This window comes from Pseudorca crassidens, chromosome 13 (genome assembly GCF_039906515.1).
Source record: "Pseudorca crassidens isolate mPseCra1 chromosome 13, mPseCra1.hap1, whole genome shotgun sequence".
Classification (NCBI taxonomy): Eukaryota; Metazoa; Chordata; class Mammalia; order Artiodactyla; family Delphinidae; genus Pseudorca; species Pseudorca crassidens.
In genome coordinates, this window is record NC_090308.1 from 3,661,746 (window position 1) to 3,680,116 (window position 18,371).

General features: G+C 38.1%; 1 protein-coding gene across 1 annotated transcript in view; it reads left to right on the forward strand.

The window, feature by feature from the left end:
* Positions 1-18,371, forward strand: part of PDE10A (phosphodiesterase 10A) — a 583,074-nt gene that overhangs the window by 505,523 nt on the left and 59,180 nt on the right. Inside the window, exons 11-14 of the mRNA XM_067701571.1 lie at positions 399-450; positions 8,151-8,293; positions 10,713-10,805; positions 12,152-12,338. Coding sequence (XP_067557672.1) covers positions 399-450; positions 8,151-8,293; positions 10,713-10,805; positions 12,152-12,338 — 475 coding nt within the window. The remainder of the gene's footprint in view (positions 1-398; positions 451-8,150; positions 8,294-10,712; positions 10,806-12,151; positions 12,339-18,371) is intronic.

Consider the following 18,371-nt stretch of genomic DNA (forward strand, 5'->3'; position numbering starts at 1 on the left):
TTTACATTTTAGCATATTAAGGAGATTTAGCAAATTTAAATATTTTTATTTTCGATCAGAGTTATTTGTGAGGTATTAAGTTTGATGAAACCAATTTTATTTCTTCATAGTTTTAGTTAAATGCCCCAAACCTTCTCCCTACCTTGAATACTTACTGATAAAATAGTTACTTAATGCAGCCTCCGGAATTAGAGTCCTTATACTAAAGTCAATGATAAACTTTATTTCTCTCTTTACAATAATATTATTGGTTGTTTCCACAAAAGGACAAAAATCAAACAACATATACCTTTATGTTTTTTATTTAAATGTAGACAAAATTGGGAAATGTATTCAAAGTTTAACATGTTCTTTGTTCTAATAACATTACTTAAAGGTTTTATCTTCCTTTTTTTCAGAACGTATTTTGATAACATAGTTGCAATAGATTCTCTACTTGAACACATAATGGTAGGTTGCCTTCTGTTTGGAAAATGACTTGATTTAATCCTGAGATTCATGTCCTAATATGTGGTGGAACATTTTATTGTACGGGACATACGTGCTCTTTTAAATATGATGAAAGGGTGGTGCTTAGTGATCTGGAGGTGTCACCTTGATTTATTTGTCACTTCTGTTAATTTTGGAGGGGTTTTGAATAGTGTTTTGAAAAATACCTCAGAGTTTTTGATTATTTAGTGGAGAGCTAATTTGGAAAAACCTTTAGTTTCTTTTTATGATTTCTTCAGAATACCTTTTGCATATAGGTTATATTAGGAATTTCCAGTGGATTCTTCCTGATCTTGAGGTTCATTCTACTTAGTTTTAGTCTTAATTATTTCTCTCTTCTAGAAGACTCACAGGCAACTGTGGTTGAAAGCCACATGAAATAGAATTTTTTTCCGCCACGTGTAGTGTTGCTGCTTTAGTGCTCTGGAGAGACTCCACTGAGGAAGTGGCTTCTAGTAGTCGAAGTGATGTGCATGTGTACCCATGGGTGCCAGGCTGGCTTGCTCGGTGCTGTTGGTGCCCTGTTGTCTATTTTGATAAATATTCTTTCTCCTTCCCATCTTCCTGGTCTTTCTCAAAATATAGTAATCCTGTGCAACAAGGGTTTTTTCACCTCCAGGTTTCTGATGTGCACTGATCAATTTCTCTTTGATACCATGGCAGGCCAGGTATGGAGTGTGATATGCTCAGTGTCTTGTAGAAACAGACAGTTTACTGAGGGTAATATTAGGGGTTATTACTTTTACACATTCTTTCTGTTATTAATTACATTGATGATTTTACAGTTGACCCTTGAACTGCATGGGTTTGAATGGGTCCACTTAGGCATGGACTTTTGTCAGTACTAAATACTATAGTACTACACGATCTGCAGTTGTGGAATTTGCAGATGTGGAACCGTGGATCCGGAGGAACCGCGTATGTGGAGGGCGATGTAAGTTATATAGGGGTTTTTGACTGTGTAGAGGGTCGGTGCCCCAACCCCTGCCATGTTCAAAGTTCAGCTGTATTTGGACAAAAAAAGAGAAAAATTGATTGCACAGTAAAAAAAATAACTCTTTGGTTGTGACACAATTTAAGGAATCTGTAAAGCAATGAAAAGTATTAAGAAGAATATGAAAATATGTAGATATAATATGGATCAACATAGAGCTTGTACAAGGAGTATCGACCAGTTCTTGTTATTATTAATATTATACTTTAAGAAACAGTTTTATTGAGATATAATTCCTGTATGTTACAATTAATCCATTTAAAGTGTTTAAATCAGTGGTTTTTAGTATATTCACAGACATTTGCAACCATCACCAGTCAATTTTAGGACATTTTCATTACTTCAGAAGGAAACTTCATACCATGTTAGCTGTCGCCTCTCTATCACCACATTTTGGCTAATGCAAATAGTGCTCTTTTGAACATTTGGGTACAATTTTCAGTTCTGATACCTGTTTTCAGTTGTTTTAGGTAAGAGTGGATTTGCTAGGTCATATGGTTACTCTATGGTTAACTTTTTGAGGAACAGCCAAACTGTTTCCATGGCACTTGTATCATTTTACATTCCTGCCAGCACACGGGTTCCAGTTTCTCCACGTTCTCACTAGCACTGGTTATTATCTTACTTTTTGATTAGTGCCATCATAGTAGATGTGAAGTGCTATCTCAATGTGTTTTTTTTTGTTGTTTTTGTTTTGCGGTTCGCGGGCCTCTCTCTGCTGTGGCCTCTCCCGTTGCGGAGCACAGGCTCCGGACGCGCAGGCTCAGCGGCCATGGCTCACGGGCCCAGCCGCTCCGCGGCGTGTGGGATCTTCCCGGACAGGGGCACGAACCCGTGTCCCCTGCATCGGCAGGCGGACTCCCAACCACTGCGCCACCAGGAAAGCCCCTCAATGCGGTTTTGACTATAGCATTTCCCTGGTAACTAATGATGTTGAACATCTTGTCATGTGATGAAAGATTCAGATTCATTGGCTGCTTTTGACTTTAATTTTTAGTGTTATGTTCTAAGATTTCATCAAGTATTATAGATACCACTCCCTTATGTGATGTATCATTGGCAGACATTTTCTCCCATCTGTGTATTATCTTTTCACTCTCTTGATAGTATCTTTTGAAGCACAGAAGGTTTTAACTTTGATGAGGTCTAATTTATCTTTTGTTGCTCAGGCTTAGCTTCTTAGCTAAGAATCCATTGCCAAATCAGATATTATGAAAATTGACTCCAATATTTTCTTCTAAGAGTTTTATAGCTTTAGCTTTTACATTTAAGGTTTTGACTTATGTTAGTTAATTTTTGTTTATGGGGTAAGGGTCCAGCTTCATTTGTTTTGCATGTAGCTCTCCAGTTTTACCAGCACCATTTGTTGAAAAGGCTATTATTTCCCCTTTGAATGTGGTCTTGTTAGAATCGGGTGAGCGTAGACAGGTGGGTTTCTTTTTAGGGTCTCGGTCCTGTTCAGTTGGTCTATGTGTCTAGCTTAATGGCAGTACCACCATGTCTTGATTACGCTGCTTTATAAAAGTTTTGAAATCAGGACGTGTGAGTCCTACAGATTTGTCCTCCATGTTCAGTTATTTCGTTGGCTGTTTTGGGCCCCTCGCAATTCCATATAAATTTTAGAAACCAACTTGTCAGTTTCTACAAATAATTCAGATGGGATTCTGGTAGGGATTTTGTTGACTCTGTAGATCAATTTGGGGAGTATTGCCATCTTAATAATATTAAGACTTCCGGTACATCAGCATGAGATGTTCTCCATTTATTTAGCTCTTCTTAATCTTTTCAACACTGTTCTGTAATTTTCAGAGTACAAGCATTGCTCTTCTTTTGGTAAAGTTGTTCCTAGGTATTTTTCTTTTAGTGATATTAGAAATGAAATCGTGTTCTTAATTTTATTTTCACATTTTTCATTGAAAATATATAGAAATGAAATTGTTTTTATATTTTGATCCTGTATCCTGCAGCCTTGATGAAGTCATTACTTCCATTAGTTTCCTAGTGGATTATTCAGGGTTTTCTGTCTGCAAGATCATGTCATCCATAATGAGTTATAGTTTTAGTTCCTCCTTTCTAATCTGTATACCTTTTTTTTTTCTCCCTTGCATAATTGTTCTGGCTAGATCCTCCAGTACAGTATTGAATTAGGGGATGGTGAGTGTGGGCATCCTTGTCTTATTCCTGATCTTAGAGGAGAAGCATCCTTTCTCCAGTCTTTCACCATTAAGTAGATGGATTAGTTGTGGACTGTTCATAGGTGGCCTTGATCAGGGTGAGGAAGTTCCCTTGTATTCCTAGTTTTTTGAGTATTGTAAATATTAATTGGACGTTGGATTTTGTCAACATCCATTTTCTCTGCATTTATTAAGATGATCATGTGTTTTTAAATTTTTAGCCTATTGCATTCCTGTGATGTATCCCTCTTCATCATGGTGTATGATTTATATTGGAACTACCTTAATTTAATAAAATCTTAAGTAGAGTTGATACCTTTAGCATATGTAGTCTTCTTATACAAAAACATTGTCTTATTTTCAATTAAAAATCTCTCTAGATTGAATGTGTTGACTTTGATTCCCCATATTTGCTAAGCTGCTTTTTTTCAGTTTACAGTCTTGGATTTTCAAGAAAGAAAATCGTTTATAATGATATAATGAGAGCAGTGGTTCTACTTTTCCAGTGCTTACACTATTTCTTTTTTGTTTTTTAATGTATTCGCTAGGACCTAAGAACACTGTTGAAAGGAACCAGTGAGAGTGGATATAGTTTTCCTAATGTGCATACTGTTCCTCAGTGGGGGGTGATATTGACATTTTAGGCAGACCCTCTCCTCCTCACACAGTACTGGCCTGAGCATTGCAGGTGTTCAGTATCTTTAACCTCTGAGAACTAAATGCCAAGAGCTGCTCATCACCAGCCGGTCCACCAGAAATAGAAATGCCTTCACCGTTTTCACATTCTCCGTGGACAGGTGCTTCATCGGCTAGTTGAAAATTAATGCATGAGACTTTCCAATTAATTTTTATAAATTTATGGACACTTTAAATATTCTTCTGCTCTGTACTTAAATTCCCTTCCTCATCTGTAATTCAATTAATGAATATTTTCTCCCACCCTCCCTCTCTCTCTCTCAAATCAGACTCGCCTTGATCTTGTTTGTTCATTTGGACTCTTTGGTGTAAAAGCCAAAAGACGTCAACTACCTAACTCAGATTAGTTTGAGAGAATAAAAGGAGGGATTTCTTGGCCCTTATCACTGAAAACCTTGAAATTTCAGACTTCTGTAATTGCCGGACCTGGGGCCTCAAATTATGTTTCCAGGAATATGTCCTTCTCTGTCTGTCCAGCTCACGTATGTGTGGTCCATGACAAAACACAGCATAATTTTACTTCTTCCGTTTTTGCATTTTAATCTTATATATTTTGGGGGCACAACCAGATATTTTAAGTCTTTTTTTAATTCGCTTTTTTATGTTACACCTGTAACTCCTTACATATCATTTCCTAGTGAATTTTACAGCTTCATTATAGTTTTAGTGGGTTCTTTGCTCATCACCTTTTCTTGTACCCCAAGTCTTCCCATGCTTTCTTGAATTTATCTATTTGTTTATTTTTGCTCAAGCTCATCTGTGTGCTTGAGAAATGTCTTTATTTTGCCTTATGACTGAATGCTAGTTTGACTTGGTAAAGAATTTTAAGTTTAAGACAAGTTTTCCTCAGAAATTTGAAGATATATTTCCACTGAATTTTAAATCCTCTGTTGCTGTCAAAAATTATCTTCCGCTTGTAAGTAAACCTGTGTGCGTGTGTATGTGTGCATGTGTGTGTCTGTGCGTGTGTGAGAGAGAATGTATGTAGGAGCGGGGATGGCTTTTAGAATGACCTTCTGAGGCTTGGAGTTCATCAATATTACCAAAATATGCCTAGGATTTCTTTATTAACTCTTTTCCAGTATGTGAGTGTCATTTCAAACTGGAAGTTTAATATTCGGGGAGAATGAAGAAGTAAACGTGCTTAGAGTCACTCATCTTAAAACAGAAGTCTTTCTTATTGCATGTAATTGTTTTCAGTTGATTTTCTTGACTTTTCAACATACTCAGTAACCATTGTCACCTAACAGTAAAACTTTTGTCTCTTCAAATATGTATACTCATGCGTTTTTTACCTAATTGTGTGTTAATACTTATAACATGTCTTTGTCTTGTTCATAACTTTAATGTCTTAATTGGTTAATTCTGGTATTTTATCATTTTGTATGATGAGGACTGATATGGTCACATATTATCAGGATGTGTATACATACCGATATATACACATGTACATATATATTTTTTCTTCTCTTCCCATTTCACTAAAACTTTATCATGAATAATTACTGAATTTCATTACATATATTTTTTGACAGCCATAAAGACAATCATATGATTTTTCTCCTTTGTTTTATTGCTTTATGAGCTATAACAATAGACTTTACAATACTGGACAGTTATGAATAGAGTGTAATTTTAAAATATGGAAATTTAAAAATATTTATTCCTGTTTGACTTGCTAATATGTGTATTTATAATTTTCCTTCTGTTTCCAAGGTAAATTGGTCTGTGATTTTCTTTTTTCTTTGTCAATTTTTAGTATCAGTGACATAGCAGGGGTTGTAAAAATAACTGGAGAAGTTTTGTTCTGTCTGAACTTAAAACGATTTAAATTAGATGGGACTTTATTCGTGAAGACTCTTAAGTAATTCGTATTTGAAATCATTTGGGCCTGCTGCCTTTTATGGGAATAAATTATTTTTACAGTATTTCAATTGTCTTTATGATTCTGATTCCATTCAGATTTTTCAACTCCTTCTAAATTCATTTCCTTTTTCTAGAAAATTGTCCATTTCATCCAGATTTTTATAACTATTGACCTAAATATGTACCCAAGTATCAAGCAGCCAGCATGACCACTAAGGATGCAGATGTCACTGTAGATAGTTTATTATGACTTAACTCAAGATCGCGTGAGTGTGCAGAATAAACGGGTGATGGTTCTGGGTTCGCCAGCAGTGACACCCATAGCTCCCTTCCCACCGTCACATTGTCCCTCCTCCTCAAGTATTTATTGAGAGCTCTTATATGTTCTAACCTAAGGGCTGGCAAATTCTTTTAAGGGCCAGTAGTAAAGTTTTATGCTTCGTGGGCCGTACTGTGTTGCAACTACTCAACGCTGCTGTTGTAGCAACTGTGAACCATGCCTAAAGGAATGCACGTGGCTCCGTCCCAGTGAAACTTTATTTACAAACACAGGCAATGGGGTGGATTTAAATGGCCTGTGGACTTTAGCCGTCCTCTGCTCTAGGCCTGGTTCTGGGCGTTTGGGATACCGTGGGGGAAAGGAAGCAGTTTCCACTGATGAGGTTCTCATCAGTCAGCTTGTGGCCAAGACAGGTCACCTGGAAATTCTGACACTCATAATGCCCCGTACTTGGTCCACGGCGTATAAGGCACAGCCAGTGTTTGCTGAGTGAACGAGTACAGCTTATAATAGCAGGAAAGACAAAGATACAATATGAGAATGAACCGGGGTACCTAACCCACTCTGATTTCTTTTTATTTAATCTATAAGGTATTTTTACATGAGATTATATGTTTTCCTCTGACCACAAGGTGGCCTGTGTCCCTTTTGCGTAGACTTTGTGTGGCTCTTTTTCTCTGAGAAGTAATTCTTTTTCTCTGAGCAATAATTTCATGTCTATCATCTTGACGTTGCCAGAATTCTGAATATGGGTAAATACAATTTTTTGTGACATACCTGTAATCCCAGCCCACTGGGGACAGTGAGAAATGTTAGGCATTAAAGACATACTTGTTGAAGGGAATTGATGAACAAATGCATGACAATATGAATCCACAATTTTCCATTCAGAAATGGTAAGTCATGTTTGATAATAAGAGCATAGGCCATGGAAATAGCTAGTATGAGTTCAAATACCAGATCCGTTTACTAGCCACGTGATAGCGGACAAGTTAAGTGACCTCTCTGTGCCTCAGTTTTTCTAATGTGTAGAAAGGAGGTTAAGTTTCCTCTGAATTAATATTGTTATTGTGAGGATGAAGTGAATTAATGCACATAAGTCTATGAAAACTATCTGGCACATAGTAAACACTTACTAATGGTTACACATTATTGTTAGTGCAGCAAATAAAATGCAGCTGATGTAAATATGAACACTGTGTGTCTTATTGGACACACATTTCATACTTTTTACAACTGGTATGTTGTAAACGCCAGCCGGTCAGAATGGATGCTGGCCTGAGAGCTGACAGAGGCTCGGACTAGGGCATCAGGGAGCCCTGAGAAGCTCTGGAAAAGTAGCCAGGGTGGCAGACAGGCTCTCAGGGAGAAAGGCCAGTAGCTGCTTTCCAGCCCACCCAGGAGTGCTGTAACATTCCCACATCTGCCCCCACAGCGTGGGTGGAGAGCGGCTGCCAGTGTCGGCACCTTGACAGTGACAGAGAGTATTACTTTTTGTATTTATATGCCTATGTCTATTTAATTATCATGCTAATTTCCTACCCAGTTACAGTATAGACTAGCTGAAATTTATATTTATTTCTGATAAAGTTTACCTGTAAACTCTGTGACTCTCTCATCGGCTTACTCTTGTTTTCTCGTTTCCCTTTAGATATATGCAAAAAACCTGGTGAATGCCGATCGTTGTGCGCTTTTCCAGGTAGACCATAAGAGTAAGGAGTTATATTCGGACCTTTTTGATATCGGAGAGGAAAAGGAAGGAAAACCTGTCTTCAAGAAGACCAAAGAAATAAGGTACAGCTGGAAGTAGCGTGTCAGTCGCTGTGCTGGCGGCTGTGCAGGTGCTCTGTTACCCACTTGTCTGTGCCTATTCACAGGTGTGCTGACAGTACTTGTCATACTGTGATATCATTCCCACCAGGACCCGCCTCCTGAAGGTAGTGCTTCTGGGAATGACCTTGCAGTGCCAACGAAACCGCGCCTAGGAAGCTTTAGCGTCACTCCTGGAAATGCCGTCTTCCGGAGGCGGTCCTTTTGGAAATCATGTTGGAAAAACTTACTAGTGCTGCCAGGTAGGTAAAGGTGCACCCCACCTGGAGTCTGCAAGGTTTCCTGTGTCTAGGAGCAGGTGTACTTAAACAATCCGGACCCCACCCTTCCCAGCTCATAGCGCTGTCTCAGAGTCCAGACCATAGTGGAAATTGACCTGGTATACTTGGTAACTTCAGCACATTATTCTATACCCAACAGTTGGCTTAATCGATCACAGAGAACACTTTTGTTGCATCTTGAAACTGCAGCCTTCTTCGTTCTTTAAGTGGCAGCTGTTGTCAGTTAGGTGAACAGAATGGAGTTTGGCTGGTAGAGGTGCGGTGGCTCAGTCCTATGACATCTGGGCACCTACAAGGGGTACTGTCACAGAACCGCTAAGAAGCAAGCATAACATTCAGAAATGGTATTTTTTTTAGATATTTGCATTTCTTTTGCTTTATATTGATATATATCGTTTACCTACTTTTCCGCATAGTACGCTAAAGTGCCTTGGTAGTTACAACTTGCTAGTAAAATGCTGTTCCTTATTAATAAGAATTGCTATTCACTTGGGCCGTCTGTCATACAAGGAAACATGGAATGTGGTCTGCACTGGGCCTCACTACTGCCCACCACTGGGTGCTTCCCATTCTATCGTCCTGGGGTAATAGAACCTATATTCCATACTCACATAACTCTGACTTACAGGCACCATTTAGGTTTTTTAAGAAGTGTTTTAGTTTTAGTTTGTTTGTTTAGAGCTCAGTAGATCAGTCTGGATATAGTCATTTAGGTAAAGTCATTTCTCTTGCTGAAGGTTTGAGTGTTCCATAACAGTGCTGGCATCGATCTCATTTTGAAGACATTAACTTGGGAGCCTGTATTTACAAGTGTGGGAAAAACAAGTGAGGGGGATATGGTTGGCTGTAGCTCTCTTGGCTGACCAAGCGATGCCAGCCATTTATGGGAGGACTGGCCCCTCAGTTATGGCTTCCACTGACCCGAGATAGCAAACCACACCGAGCTACTCCTAGACCAAGAAAATAAGCATAAACCATGAAGTGGATTCTGCTGCTCTGCTCAAGGCACTCTAATTTGTTGTGGTCATGTTGTTCAAAGCATAAGAAAACCGGGGCGAAAACAACCTCGCATTTTATGCTGTGCAAGGTTGGGTTCACTTTTTGGTTTTAAGAAAGTTAGTTCTCTTTGGTGTCAATTCTCCTTTGAATTTTCCTTAGGGAAATCCTTAGGGTGGAGCTTTATTTCAATAATGATTATTTTCTATAATGCTGAAAATGTAATATTATGGAAGTAATTTTTGAGCTATTGAAATATGTAGATATTGTGATTGTAATCATCTTAACTAAATTTTGAATGAATCCATGTTTGATTATAATATCGTAATGAGAAAACTATAAATATAAGAATATTTTTAACATCTTTATTGGAGTATAATTGCTTTACAGTGTTGTCTTAGAGTATATTTATGTATAAAAATGCTGATATTGGATATCAAAACATTTAAGTGTAGTGAGATAATGCCTGTATTCTGGCTGTTTTTAAATTTAACAAATTAGAGGAGTAAAAATACTACAAATTGCAAATTGTGTTATTTTGGTATAGTACTTGTATTGCAAATGCCTTAAAATTCAAGTCCTGTATCTCAAAGATCACAGATAACCTGTGGTTTTGGTTACATGGGTGGTGGAACGTACCCTGGCATTGACCTGCATTCTTGTTTTTATTGTGTCACTAATATTTTAAGAGTGTTGGCAAGTTATCGAACCCATATGGGTCTCAGTTCACAGTGAGAATTAACTAAGAAAATTTATGTTGAAGCATCTTGTAAATTATAAGGTATTTTGCAAATATAAAAGATTATTATTGGTCAGTGCAGGAGAATGCTAGTTAATTTTTCAATTTCAGCTTGTGATTCAGTATAATTTAATACATCGTGAATTATATCTTAAAACAAGGTTCTCAAGTGGTTACTCTGCAATGTTTTTATGCTTTACCTTTATGTATTTTATAATAATATGATTTAGAGTATGTAAATGTAAAACTAATACAAGCATTTAAAGTAAAACAATCTGTTTTATTCAGTATTTGGTGGTACTGAAATGTCTCAAATTATTTTACATCTGTATTTTAATGAGCATGTTCCTCTTTTTTGTATGTGCAGATTTTCAATTGAGAAAGGAATTGCTGGTCAAGTAGCAAGAACAGGGGAAGTCTTGAACATTCCAGATGCCTATGCTGACCCACGCTTTAACAGGTAGGAAGGAGTTTGTGTCTCCGTCGGTTTCTCCTTTCGGGTCCCGCTTGGCCGAAGCCTCTGAGGTAGAGCCCTAGTTCTTCGCGTCCCAACTCAATTTTTTTTTCCCCACTTGGTGCTGTTATACTGTCTTTGAACCAGCTTATTATCAGTAGTCAGTGTTTTCGGGTATTTATCAATATAAAATGATGGATTCTAAACCATTAATTATCTCCAGCTTCAGGGGTTTGAAATGTTATAAAAATAACTAAAAAGCAAGAGTTTAAATTTATAAAGTTACTTTTCTTCATTGTAGTGTCATCATTTTGTCCTGAGCATATTCTTTATCAAACAATACCTTCAAAGGCTGTAACACATAGTGATAAAAGTACTTGTTTTGAATCCCGGTTCTGTCCTTTATTGGCTCTAGAATGACCTGGAGTAAGTTACTTAATCTGGAGCCTCAGTTGTTTTCTCATCTTTAAAATGGGCACAGTAATACCTATTTTGTAGGGTTTTTTTTTTAAGATTAAGATTTTAAGCTTTTTAAAATATTCATAAAAGTTCTGGCAACTTTATATGACCCAAAGTAGGAACTCAATAAGTTGCAGCCTTTGTTGGATATTATTGAAGTGGATATTAGGATTGCTTATAAAGATTTTTTATTTTGTTCTGAGTGTCTTTGGAGAACTAGAAACCAGTTTATGTAGTTCGATTTTAATAAATGTCTCAAAATTGAAACCCCAAGGTTGACGCCCTGACCACTGAAAGTAATGGCTCACATGTCTTGGCGGCAGTGCTCTGTGCATTCAGACACTGGGCTTCCTTCAAGAGACAATTAAATACCATAGGCAACAGGAGGCTTTTCAGGCGTCTGATTGATTAATGTCAGATATTCATGACTCGCATATAAACACAGCTGTATCCCCGTAATAGATTTTATCAATACGTGAAGAGTATGCTGAAAATCTCAGGTTTTTTCTTAAAGGAACCAACTTGCTATTAAAGTACTTAAATATTGAAAATATTTACATATCCTTATATAAAGCCTTTATATAAAAATGTATGGATCAACTATTAAGAACCTGAAAAGGCAAGCGACAGATTGTGAGAAAATATTTGCAAAATATATACGACTGTTCTGAAAAACTCTCTTGAAAACGGAACAAGTTCGTTAGAATATTTTTGAGAAGGTTTTAATAAAACACTTGCAGATGTCACGTTGTCTTTGAATTTAGACGCTAACAGTTCCATTACAGTTAGTTGTAAGAGAAGCAAAACTGAGTTGAGATTTACGATAGAACGTGCGGTTTATTTTCTTCTGCCTGTTCTTTCTTTTGTCGTCTTGCTCCTTGGCTCTCGCGCAGAGAGGTGGACCTGTACACAGGCTACACGACCCGGAACATCCTGTGCATGCCCATCGTGAGTCGGGGCAGCGTGATAGGCGTGGTGCAGATGGTGAACAAAATCAGCGGTAGTGCCTTCTCTAAGACGGACGAAAACAACTTCAAAATGTTTGCTGTCTTTTGTGCTTTAGCCTTACACTGTGCCAATGTAAGTAATACTTTTTAAACACCTTTTTTACTACTCAATATGAAATTTTATAACCTTTTAAATAAAGGTTGTTTTTTTCTTTCCCCCACTTCTTTTAGAAACCCCAAACAGCGATTCCTGGTTGTGCATGTTTTAGGAAATACCTTAAAATGCCTTGGAAGAAAAAAAATCTCCTAATTTTTACACTTATTTCAGTGTGTGAATTTGTTAAAAAGAAAAATGAAGTTAACCTAAGGGTAAAACGTTCGAATGTAAGGTTTACATTTCCTGATAATCTACTGATGTGCATGAGAGGGTTATCCAAACCCTTAGCGTTTGTCACTTGTACCGCACTTGAGACTCTTGTACACAAAAAGAGAGTAATGACTCATGTCTTGACACGAGCCCGGAAAGTTTCCTTTGTGAGGAAAAGTGAGGCGGCCACTCAGCACATTTGTCAGATGCCTTGTAGATGTGAACTCATTTAATCCTCACAACAGCCCAACCCTGTTTACTGAATAATAAGATGAGGCCCCATTTATTTTATGAAGTCTCACTTTAAAACAGTTGAACATATATCTTTCTTTTAAATTTTTATATTTTAAATGAATTAAACATTTAGTATTCTATAAACTCTAGTAATCCTCTAATGACATCACTGGAATTTTGAAGTTAAGGAAAATTTTAGTAACCTTTTATAAAGCCAAATCAACATCAATGGGAATTATCACCTTAGTAGTTTAGAGAAACTGTCTTTTCGGAAATAGGACGGAATTCCATAGGACAAGCACATAACTAATGGAAACAGTTAAAAGAGAAACAAAAATGGCAAAAAAAAAAAAAATACTCTGGTGACTAGGGATAACTGTTTACAGTGCGATTAGCGCTGTTTAGTAGAGCACCCGTCCCCTCTCTGCATCACCCGGGCCCTCACGTGGGGATGTTTATTGTTACTCGGCCCATCGGAAATAAGCTAGTGCAGTTGTCAGACACTTCTTACTTCAAACATTTTCTGTACCTATGTGTCTCCTCGTACATAAAATATTGACAGTATACTTTTTTTTTTTTTTTTTTTGCTGCACCACTCAACTTTTGGGGTGTTAGTTTCCTGACCAGAGATTGAACCCGGGCCCTTGGCAGTGAATACGTGGAGTCCTAACCACTGGACGGCCAGGGAATTCCCTACATTTGTTCTGTTTAGTTTAAAAGTTTCAGAGAATGTAATTTCCAGTATATTCTAAATATTGATTTTCACCACTTTTAAATGTATTCGATGGACTCTATGTATTAGAACAACTTGACATTTATTATATTTTTTAAGTCCATTTAAAAAACAGAATGACTAGCTCTTAGGACTGAAAAATTTAGCATCATTTTTTTCTCTCTTTGAACATGTGTTTCTGTTATGCCACAAAAGTTTATTCTAATCTAATATATTTTATGCTTTATTTTGTTAATTACCCTAGGATAATAGTCTAAAACAAACATGTATAAGAAGGATTACAAATGAATTTTGACCTATAGTATTATGTCATTATTACTATATATGTGATCAAAGCAACCATGTTATTAAATTTTGATAATTATCAAAAATGAAAAGTACACATTATTGGAAACTGTTGTTTCTTAATGAGATGGCTGTGGCTTAGAACAAAAATAGTTAATGTACCCATTCTTAAATTTTACCTATCATTAGAATGAAACTAGGCTTGCCATAAATTTTTTACACTTTTTATTTTGAAATAATCTCAGACAGAAAGCAAAGTTACAAAAATAATACAAAGGATTTCCTTATACCTTTACCCACGTTCCCCCAAATGTTAATATATTAAATGTTAATATATTAGCATTTTTGCTTTGATATTCTTTCTTTCTCCTTCTCTCTCCTTCATTCATAGGTATCATGTTTTCTCTGATACATTTGAGAGTATGTTTCAGACAATATGTCTCATAACCCCTAAATGCTTCAGTTTGTATTTTTTACAAACAAGGACATCTTCTTTTTCTACTGCATAATTAAAAATAAAGAAATTCACCTCGGTACTGTATGAGTTTGTTAGGACCGCCATAACAAATACCACAGACTGGGTGGCTCAAAGGACAGAACATTGTTTGTCCACAGTTCAGGGGACGGGAAGTTAAAGGCGAGGGTGCTGGCAGGTTCGGTTTCTTTGGAGGCCTCTCTCCATGGCTTATGGACGCCTTCCTCATCCTTGCGTCTTCACGTGGTCTTTTCCCTGTGCAAGTCTCTGTTCCACTCTCCTCTTCTTACAAGAACACAAGTCATGTTGGGTTAGGGCCCACCCTAGCGACCTCATTTTACCTTAATCACTGCTTTAAAGTCCCCATCTCTAAGCACAGTCACATCGAAGGTACTGGGGAGTAGGGTTGCGGCATATGAATTTGGGGGGACACAATTCAGCCCCTGACAGGTACTGTACTGTTGTCTAATCTGCAGACCCCTTTAATCTCCTTTAATCTGGAGCCCTACCTTACTCTGTCTTTCATGAGTTGGGCATTTTTGAAGTGTGTGGGCTGGTGTTTTGCAGAGTGTTTCTTCTTGGGGTTTTGTCTGGCATTTCCTCATGACTGCATCAAGGTTATCATTTGACAGGACTATCGCAGATACTGTGTTCTCGTGGCAGCCGCTGCGGGAAGGCTCGTGGCCCATTGCTGGTGATGTTGACCTTTACTACTCTGTTACGGAGGCATCTGCCTGGTTTCTCCACTGAAACGTCCTTGCCCCTCTTTTCACTATTTTAGAAGAGAGTTTACACATAAGCCTCGATATCCTTTGTGCTCTCTCTCCCTGTCTGCATATCAGTACCTCCGTGAAACGCCACGGAATGCCTTGCAGCCATTTCATTTCCATCTTTGGAACTTTGTTCTTTGACGTTCTTTCACTACTCAGCGTCAGTTTTATTTGTCCTTGTCGCTTTTATTTTTAGGGAAGCCGTAAGAATTGTGTTCGTTTTGGGTAGATGGGACAGGAAGAGTTTTATTATGCCAATTACTCTTAATCTGAACACCACCTGAGCTGAGAGGCCGAAAAGTACTGACAATTCTATCATCAAAAATTATTTTCAATGAATTATCAGCTGAAAATTTATTTAGGTCCACCTTCAGTGTCTTATGAAAGCTTTAGAAACCACTTTTAGACCTTATTAACACCAGTATTTAAAATTTTAAATTATCTCTTTGCTTTAAGAGGTTTTTGTATTAGTGCAATTTGAGAAAGGGGTGATTTGAAATGGGATGTGGGAAAAGGTCATTTTTAGGTAAATGTACGTGTGAAAGTTAAGGTGGTGGAAATTGATCCTCTTATAATCTATCCGTGTCTTCATGTATCCCTTGAAGAACTACTGTGCACTTCCCAGAATACATAAGTGTCAGTTTCAGTACTATGGAATTGATTCAGCTGTGCTGTGAGACGAGCTAGCCCAGTGGGTTCAAAGCTCTTCTGAACGCTGATTGTTGCATCGTGAAACCTGGACTCAGTCACGATTAAATGATTATACCAAGCTGAATACCAAACTGAATCAAGAAAAATAACCCTCCTTCTGAAAAGTCATGAATAAGTTAACAGGCATTCTATTTTTACGTTGATTATTTAGGGTAAAGTTAGTGGAGTTTGTCTGTAGTGAAACAGACTTGTAATTTTTTTTTTTTTTTTTTTTTTGCAATACCCGGGCCTCTCACTGTTGTGGCCTCTCCCGTTGCAGAGTACAGGCTCCGGACGTGCAGGCTCAGCGGCCATGGCTCACGGGCCCAGCCGCTCCGCGGCATGTGGGATCCTCCCGGACCGGGGCACGAACCCGCGTCCCCTGCCATCAGCAGGCGGACTCTCAACCACTGCGCCACCAGGGAAGCCCTGTAATTTTTATAAACACTTTGAAACTCACCAAAATTATTTCTGCTCTCCAACAATGACAGGTAGTGTATGTGCCACGGTTGTAGTAAGTCATCGCCCGCTGGCAGGCTCCGGATGTAAAACTCTCCCAGGTTGAGCAGACCCAGGGCTGGTTGCCTTGAAGGTGCATGTTGAAATCCGAGTAATGCAGCTTCAGCTCTCTGTGGAGTTAATTACCACTTCTTTTAACTGCAATATTTCTTCTCCTCATGAAAGCTTAAAAAAATTCTATAGTTTTTGACAGTTTCTCCAACTCAAAAAGTGTAACAGCCTCTGATGCTGCAGCTTCAGGGTACCTCTTCTTCTCCGCTTCCCTTCCCTGGCCTTCCAGTCTGGGGTTATTTCTGTTCCAATTCAGAAAAAAGACCAATTTACATACGTTCTTTAAAGTAATACTCGCTTTGTTGAAGCAAGCATCCTTCTAAAGAAGAAAGAAGAAGCAAACAGCTCCCAATTTATGTCAGTTTCAATAAGCCAGCAGTTGGTTTCTTTACAAGAGCTTCTCAGCGCTTTCTTCAGCTGAGGATGTCAGATCGTAGACCTCTAGGGTAAAGGCCAAGACCTGGATTCCTGTCCTCACTCGGGCGCTTACAGGATGTTTCTTTGAGCAAGTCTGCTTCGCAGTTTTGAACATTTTTTTCCCCAAGCATCTTATGAAGCTTCGTTAAAAACAACAACTTGTATTAGCGTTGTCCCAAGCAATTAATCGTTTCCATGGCTCCCTGCTTTCCCTCAATGCTCTACTTGTTTCTAGAGAAGGTACATGAATATTTGTTTAGATCTCAAATACGAAGAAGCGTTGTGCAGTGTGAAGGGTCTTGTAATCGCTGGCTACTGAGTCAGACTAAACAGGTTGGTCCTGGGAAATTCAAAATATTTCTGCTCCCGCACAGATTATTATATCCTTAACAGGAGCATTTTACCACATGTAAAAGGCTTCTAATACTGAATGTGATCATGTGAGAGCATCTCTTACTGTTCAGCTCAGTGGTCTTGTTTGAGTGAAAAGCCTGTCCTGGAGGCATATGTCTTTATTCTTCTTTAGTTCATCTGTAGATCTCTTAGGTTACACCCCTTTTATTGGATTAAAGGGGCACGTCTCTGACTGGCAACATCTCCATTTTATCTTTGACAGATAATTGATAGTACTGTCAATGGAACGGTAACCTTTAAAAAGAGTGAAAGAGATTTTTAAAACTAAAAGAGCCAATTAATTTACTCATACATGTGATTTTAAAGAAATAATTTGATATGATGCAAAAAGCTAACAGGATAGTAAATACCTCTTATATCTTTTGCCTAGAAAAAAGGAGTCCTTTAAAAGCAGATTAGCTGTGTACATTTTGAATCGAGAGACATTTAACATTAAAGGAAGGTGGAAAAAATCGTTATTAAGATGAAACCAATTGGCTAGGAACAGATTTAATAAATGGTCCAAACTTTATTCATTCCTGAATTCAACCACCAAGTACTGCGTGTCTTTTCTCTACCAGAAGGTGACTATTAAGGTGACTGTAATATAAGAAGTCCTCCTAATCGATGTAACACTGACTCTGGGACAGGCACTATTGTGGACACTTGACGTATAAAAACTCGCTTCATTAGTCCTCCAGCAATCCTGAGTGAGTATCATTAGCTCCACTTGACAGGAGGAAGAATGGACACGTAGCGTTTAAGTGAGTTGTGGAAGGTCTCACAGCAAGTGTGTGACAGAGCCAGGCTCTGAATGTGTGTAAGCCTGGCTCTGCAGCCCTGGCTATGCTCTCCTTCACTTGTCTTTAAGAAAGACAGCATTGTAAACACTTCTACCTAGGATTTGGTCAAGGAAGAAATATCATTTGCATTTGGTGCTGTGGTTTCCATAAACTAGAATAACCACGCAGGCAAAGGAAGTCACACATCAAATGGTGTATTTTTTCAACAGGATACTTTTTTTTTTTTTTAACATCTTTATTGGGGTATAATTGCTTTACAATGGTGTGTTAGTTTCTGCTTTATAACAAAGTGAATCAGTTATACATATACATATGTTCCCATATCTCTTCCCTCTTGCGTCTCCCTCCCTCCCACCCTCCCTATCCCACCCCTCCAGGCTGTCACAAAGCACCGAGCCAATATCCCTGTGCCATGCGGCTGCTTCCCAC